The sequence below is a fragment of the Orbicella franksi genome, chromosome 7 (assembly GCF_964199315.1).
Source record: "Orbicella franksi chromosome 7, jaOrbFran1.1, whole genome shotgun sequence".
Taxonomy (NCBI): domain Eukaryota; kingdom Metazoa; phylum Cnidaria; class Anthozoa; order Scleractinia; family Merulinidae; genus Orbicella; species Orbicella franksi.
Genome location: NC_138151.1, coordinates 14,767,882 through 14,775,345, shown reverse-complemented (window position 1 = coordinate 14,775,345; position 7,464 = coordinate 14,767,882). Strand labels below are relative to the sequence as shown.

Genomic DNA, 7,464 nt, shown 5'->3' with positions numbered 1-7,464 from the left:
GGAATGAGTCCAGTAAAGAGAAGAGGAAAAAGAGTTCTGGAAAATACCTTTCTACCAACGACGTAAAAAGGCTGGAGGAGACTCTTATATCTTACGTTTTGAGTGCACAAACACACTGCGAAAATGAATTAAGAAATGAAAAATCTTTGTCAATATTTCCCCTTCGCAAGCAAATGGTGTCCACCCTACTCAATAGCGACACGGTTAAGGAAATGTTTGTGAAGTTTTGTCGGGATATTTATTCCAAAATAATTAAAGCTTTTACCGAAATATCCAGCGCTAAGGTGAAAAAAAGTGACAAACGGGCTTCGTTTTCAGTTATTTGTTCCCAATTGTTGTTGACCGTGGAGGAATCAGAACTCTGGGAAAACATGAAAAGGGTAATTGTCACCACCATTCAATTGCAAGAGAACGAAACTGACGAAGTCAACTTTCATGCCGCCGTTGTTCTTAACACCATCTACTGGGCACTTTACGAAAATTTTCACAGCGCAGTCATGCAAATTAAGATTGACATTGACAAACAGAAAACCCACACCATTGCAAGTGAAGGCGCGGACACTGTTGTCGATTCCGACTTTGTGGACGTTGCTAGAGTATCTGGGGCGGCGCTGCATAAGCTACGGAAAGGAAGGGAGAAGATTGTTAACGGACGGAAAGGAGTCAGGAAAGTTTCTGAAGCGCAAAAAAATAATTATTATTTAGTTCTCAGGTATGATTCAAGCTTTATAAGTTACATGAACACCATTTTAAATATGCAATAAATAAAGGATCAAGAAAACTGTTTAATACACTACAAGTTGGATCTTTCGTGCAAATAACATGGCCACCTGAAATATCAGTTTCCGTAATCTTAAGAGCTGATCTATATTTAGTGAATAACAGTTATAGTTTGGCAATGAAGACTATTGCAAGTGGTTTCAAACATCTGTATGACGTAATTAAAAGCTCTAAGTACTTGTGGGGCATATTTCTCGCTGATACATACATTTTTGAAGGAGTACTCAAATAATGGAAAGGTGGACTTATATTATCATAAGGAGAGCTGGAGGGGGGCCTCCAAATCATATATCAGTTATGTTTTTACTGTCCCCTAATAGTTGAAAGGCAGACTCTTAAATGATTTTTTTAAATGCTGTTTGGTAATCAATTTTCACCACATTAAGGAACCATGATAATAATTTAGAAATGTGCTGAATGACTTTACAAGGCTATTAATAATAATTATTATATTTACAGTGTGACATTTTCTTGTTCCTATGTAAAATGGTGACTGATGACTAATGGCAAAGTGCAGCCAGCTTAAAAACGAGACAGCATTTCGTTAAAAAGTTGAACTTCCAGGCTGAAAAGAGTTTTTATGATAATAATTATTATCTACAACTTAAACTTCTGCCACACAACAGTTTTTAGCTGACTAAGCTGTACTAAATGTACTTTTTTCTTCTAAAATGACAAGGCACATTTTGACATGTACTACATTTATCCGTTGTACTCCACCCAAGTAATTTGGGCATACTGTATTGAGGTGCTGTAAAACTTCTGGGATGTCTTGGCTAGCCACAATATCAACTCACTTTCTTTGGACGGTAGGGAATGGGAGAGAATACACCCATACTGTAAATGCCTGTGGCTATCGAAAATCGCACATGCCCCATTTCCCCAAACTAAAACTACTACAGTCCTCCCACCAGATACAAAGATATCAACTGATTTCCTTTTCATGTTTGCCTGTTCCCTGACATTTGAAATGACATCCTGGAAGTTATTACCATTAATAAAAAAATCTTTGGGATCCTCATAGGAAAGGAGAGGTAGATCATCTCCAACAGAGCTAAATGCATCTTCTACATCAAGCCCACCAAATCCTGCAGCAGAAAAGCACTCATCAAAGATTTTATTGCCTTCAGAAATACTTGATACCACATGGCCAAACCAACCCTCTTCAAGAACTTTCTTTGGTTCACCAATCAACCCAGAGGAGAATTTGAAACCCATTACAAGGGCTATTAGGGTGCATGCAGAGCTACCTTGCCTACCCTGAAAAGTGCTTTGAGAAATTTGGTATGGAAAGATAAATTCTTTAACACCCTGATAACCATAAGGAACAAAATGTGCCATGATTTCAATGTAAGGCTGTTGATGATCAGTGCTCAATGTGGACACACTTGTGGGGCCAGATATATGGACCTCTTGGTCCCGGTAACCCTTCTGATCATGGCTTGTGGCTCCAGCAGTGAGCTTCAGCTCCTGTCTCAACTGAATCCTTCCAAGAGATGACCCATAATTCTCTGCACTTAGAGAACCATGGGCATGGAACTTGAGTGTGCCAAAAAGGGATTCAAGGCGACTAATCGAGAGCCGCAATGGAGACAGTGTGTATCCAGGAAAATTCTCAAAAAAGTATGATGAGAACTGTTTAAATTCAAAGACCATGACTCTTTGAAGGTCAAATGTCTAGAAGGAAAGAAATTAAAAAGGCAAGCTAAATAAGAAATACCATTAAGGGCTTACTAAACAACTGATCCCAGCTCACATTCACATATATATTGTTAAATAATAATTATAATAATAATACTTCTATTGTACAACTTTTATTGATACATGATAAATGTTTTGCAGCAAAGCTGATGTGGTTGTGTCTTTTACAATTGACTGCTTTTTTAATCATCTTAAGCCAGAAACATCCTGTAAGAAGGCATTACATATTAGTCATAGTCCCAGCAGCTACATACAATAATTAAATATAATATATACTATTGCCCCATTAAAGGGAACACTTGTCTTCCCTCAAAGGACCAGGAGCGATGTAATGTGATCTTTAAAATGTACATTCAAGAACAAGTAAACAAGAAATGTTAATAAATAAACTCATCTTTATTCTGCAATACCTGCCATGCTAAAAACTTTGCTGCACGTGCTCGTTTGGAGTTGTCCACATATTCTGCAAAGAGTTAAAAGGACAACTGAGACATAGTCCAGTTTGCCACCCCCAAAAGTTAGGGATGAGGGATCAGAAAGAGGGATGTACTGTAAATATCATTAATTACAGTATTTTGGTGTTGTGTTTATTATGACCTGGTTTACTGGTTAACTAGCACACAGTTATTGATATTCCCATGAAAGTGTAGCTTTCAAGTGGCCAAGTAAAAACAGAGATCTAATAAAAAAATGCGAATGTGATTGACGCTTATTGATCCAAATGTTGAATGTTAAACATTTGAATCACATCATCATCAACCAGACTGACCTTCATTTTTAACTATAAGGACAGCCAGGTGAAGTGACCCAATTGTTTGACTTTTAATCTTTTTTTTGTTTCTTTATATGATGCCTGTATTAATAGTACCTTTTTACTGGGCAAACAACTTATGTTAACTGAATAAAGTTTTTGATGTATACATACCTGTGTTGTTGTGCTCATCTGCCCATTCTTCAAAATATCTCCATCCCTGTTGTATGTTTTTGAATACAGCCGACTCATTGGATCTTATAAACACATGGCTAAGGATTCCCTTTTCAAAAATGAGGTGGCATGCTTGTAGGTACCTTGCAGTTTCTTTCACAACATCACTTTTTTCTGGGCCTTCACTACTCAAACTTGCATATTCTTCCAAGGCTGCAGTCATATAACGTTGCTGTAGAAAATGTAAAAGTAAACAAAACCACTTATCACTCTTTCGTTCATAAAATTGGAGGCTTCGTCTAAATTGTAAAACAAATATTTGTAACATTAATTCCTGCCAGTATGTGCGTGTGTGGCATAAATTATCATTCTTCCATCATTTTATTTATTTTCAAGCTAAGGATCTATAAAGTTCTACAAAATTACACTAATTTTCCTCTCTTACCTGCATTATATTTGTCCAGCAGTCACGTTGCACATAGCTATACCTCAGACCAGGAACACGCTTACCTAGTCCTTTTGCAGATCTCTCTTGATCCCTGTGGTATTGATCAATTATTGGCTGCCAGCCAAAAGTAGTACCTCCCTTCTCAAAAGCTTTTTTCCCCTTGTTCTTTGAACTGTACAAAGCTGCAATGACGTTCTTTAACTGGAAAATATAAGAAACCATAACACCCAGGTGTTACAAATTGCACACACTACGAGAATAATTAAATTAGAAGGCCATACCTGGTGAGCAGGGCATATCATGACAAAGCAGGTTTTGTCTGATCTGGTGCTGAATGGATTGATGAAACTGGCCTTGAACCGGTATTGCTCATGACCACTGTCTTCTACTGGGAGCTGCTCATTTGCATAGCCACATAGCCTCTTGAAAAGCACTAAGTTACAGGAAGCTCCATCACCAACCAATAGAATGACATGGAACCGGTACTTTTCAAGGGTACTGATCACCTTAAAGATGATGTCATGTAGGAACTTTCCATCCAGGGGTACTTCACGGAGAAAGTAAGGTCCAGCAAACTCAAACCCAGATGTCAAATCCTGCCAGTAGGTCTGAAGAACATAACTTGCTTTTTGACCAATTCCATTTTCTGAGGCAAACAGGGACTCGTAAACATCATGGAGACATGACCAGTCATTTTCACTCATTGCATAACCAATGGCGACACCATCTGTGCAACGGATCTGGATCTTACTGTGCACCTGTTAATTACAATTTTAAAAGCATTTCATGGTCTGAAATTTCAGTTAAAAATAATTTCAAACTATAGCCAGTTAACTGATTGGTATTTACTTTCCATTTGAGGGATTATGGTGATAAATCAGGATTAAAGGCTTTACCAATCCAACAACAGTTTTGAATCATTGAATGGATCTGAAAGTAATAATTTAATTTAAACTAACGACAACATAAGTTGAGTAAACGCAATAATAAAAGGGGTCTGGCAAAATTGTATATTGAGCCAGCTATTTGTTAAAATATGTAATTGGAACAACTATGATTAATTTTGTCAAATTTAACTCAGTTAATACTTCTCCAACAAGACAGCAAAAAAAACAAAAAAAACAAAACAAAACAAAAAACACTTAAAATTTAAGTAAGGTGCATTAATTCATGCTCAATGAGCCCTGTAGGATTCAAATAACATCATTGATTGCAGCCATGCAGACATACCAAGCAAAGGAAGGTAGTCAAAATTCTTTTTTAAATAAGGTACACCAATTTGGCTGTTATGATGTTAACAAAGGGAATACCCTCTATTCACCTTTGTCTCATCAAAAAGGAGCTGTCCAACTCCCAGTGGCTCTGGTCTTCCACTGAGGACTGCAGTAGTTTTAAATTGATTAAACAAAGAGAGTTGCTCGATGATTCTTTCTTCATGGATACCATCCTCTACTGTTCTCTTTGCCATTACCCTCTCCAAGGACCTCCTGCATGGTAGCTGGAGAATATCCAGCTTCCTGAGGTCATCAAACAGGGCCGGGCAGCGCGCATAAATGGCAAGAGCCACTCGCCAAGACGCCTGCGTCCAACGATTAGATCGATGTCCATATCCTGTAATAGAATGTGTATAATAAAGAGAAGCATAAATTAATGAAAAAGGTATGAGCTATATGTAAAAGAACCACCAAGCTACTGGGTTATTCTTTGCATGCCCATCCAAATATGTGGACAATACAGGATTTCAAATTTTAATGCTGGACAAGTTTGCAAAAGACTCCCTTCTGATCATAAGATGGATCCAGAAGAAAAAGCCCTCCACATACATACATGAACATTAATTAACAGCATTTCTTATTGCTGTTCTAGAACAGACAGGGATGTTTGTCAGAAATTTTGAATTAAACCCTTGAAGGAGACCAGTGGTCTGGCTCAAGCTATTTTTACCCTCTTGAAAGATACCAAATTATTAAAGGAGTAGGTCACTCCAAAAACCGTGTATTTTTTCCCATCACAAATAAAAAGTTCACATTGAGTTGAGTTACTCACCGTTGTTTTAGCTTCTGAAGTGGATGCGATCCCAATGAAAAAGAAGTGAAAAGTTCGACACCGGGAGCCGCCATTTTGAAAGGACCTTGAAGGCCAGGCCGCATATCCGTGACGTCATTCCGTCCGAATTGGCGCAAAGCTCAAAGGCTAATGTTCTTCTTTTCTGTTCTAAATTCAGTTGTGACCTGAAAAATTTGGCCCAGGCTGTAAAACCGGAACCGAAAAGGATAGGGAAAGGGGAGGGACTTCCCTCAACTTGCCTAAAAAGAACAAAAAATTGCCAAAGAGGTGGTTCGAACAGCTACGTCGGGATGAGAGATTCATGCCAAAAAAACTCGAAAATGTGTACGTGTGCAACGAGCATTTCACAGACGACTGTTTCAAAACTCAATACCGATTTGAGCTTGTGGCTGGAAACACAAGAAGGAGGTCATTGAAGAAAAATGCTTTCCGACAATTTTTCAACGGAAGGCCCTTGTAAAGGCACGTATTGCAAGCGAACGGCGCATCGCAAGGAGCGAAAAGAGGTAGCTATCAGTTATACTTTTCATTTTTAAAAACTTTTTTGCCCGGCAGAACTGTCGTTGACTTGATTGGGTAAATATTATTTCTGCGCAAGAAATTGAAGCTCCTCGCTAGACGACAGGGCTTGAAATTCAAGAAAAAACCTTGGGGCCACCTGGCCCCTAAGTTTTCAGGTTTGGTCGCCAGCACAAGTATTTTAGTCGCCAAACATTTTCGACCCCTCAGGCAATATATTTTCACGAAAAAGACGCTAAAACGGCGTGAATCACGGGTCAGTTTCATGTATAATCAGTTTGCCGCTCTTTTTTTTCTATAATAACAGGGAAAATGGCTGAATGAAATTATTTTCATCATTTACCAGTCTTACCAGTATTTATAAAAAAATGTTACAAGCTTTAATTCATTATATTTCGTAGACTGGCGCTAGGGTTTTCGTGTTTTCGTGTTCATTGATGCATAGCGACTGCATGCGTTTTTTGGAAGTAATATATTAAATTTCTTAGGGTACCGAGGGAACTTCAAATGCCTTGCAGATTTCTTTAAAATTACAAGTCAAACTAACCCGGTACGGTTTTCTTTTATCGAAAAAGTATTTTTTTCGCTTTATAAATCTCTTGTGTGGGCCAAAATCAGAGCGTGTTTAATAATCGGCCTTGACAGCCAGGGATGAGTTAAACTACTTACAAATTTTTAAATGCTATCTAATTTGATTTGGAATACATCGGAAGAAGTAGTTAACTGTACATCAGTCCTATCTACATATCGACAATTACCGATAACAACTCCTGCTATAGCGCAATCCGATATCCGCATGTAAATAATATTTTGTCTGAAATGTGTTACAGTTTGTTTTCAATTTTATCAACACGATTCATCATTAATAAAGGACAGTGTTTTTGCATTCACATCATTTTTGGGAATTACAGTTGCTAATAAAAGCAAATCTACGGTAAAAAATGAAGCTTTAATTTTACTGCATGCTTTGTCAAGTAACGAGGCGAGTAAACACGACACATGCGATACGGATAAACACACTAGC

The 7,464-nt window shown here is 37.9% G+C and overlaps 1 protein-coding gene across 1 annotated transcript; it reads right to left on the bottom strand.

The window, feature by feature from the left end:
* Positions 1–3,833: 3,833 nt before the first annotated feature.
* Positions 3,834–5,538, bottom strand: LOC145493413 (uncharacterized). Its single transcript, XM_081472880.1, has 3 exons — positions 5,176–5,538; positions 4,136–4,612; positions 3,834–4,055 (listed from the first exon to the last, which is right to left on the bottom strand). The coding sequence occupies exons 1-3, from the start codon at positions 5,320–5,322 to the stop codon at positions 3,834–3,836; spliced, it is 846 nt and encodes a 281-aa protein (XP_081329006.1). The 5' UTR covers positions 5,323–5,538.
* Positions 5,539–7,464: the final 1,926 nt, after the last annotated feature.

Coding starts and splice junctions, on each gene's coding strand:
- LOC145493413 (XM_081472880.1), bottom strand. CDS start 5,322: ATGGCAAAGAGAACAGTAGAGGATGGTATCCATGAAGAAAGAATCATC. Junction 4,613..5,175: donor TCCTTTTTGATGAGACAAAG/GTGAATAGAGGG, acceptor TGTAATTAACAG/GTGCACAGTAAGATCCAGAT. Junction 4,056..4,135: donor TGATATGCCCTGCTCACCAG/GTATGGCCTTCT, acceptor TATATTTTCCAG/TTAAAGAACGTCATTGCAGC.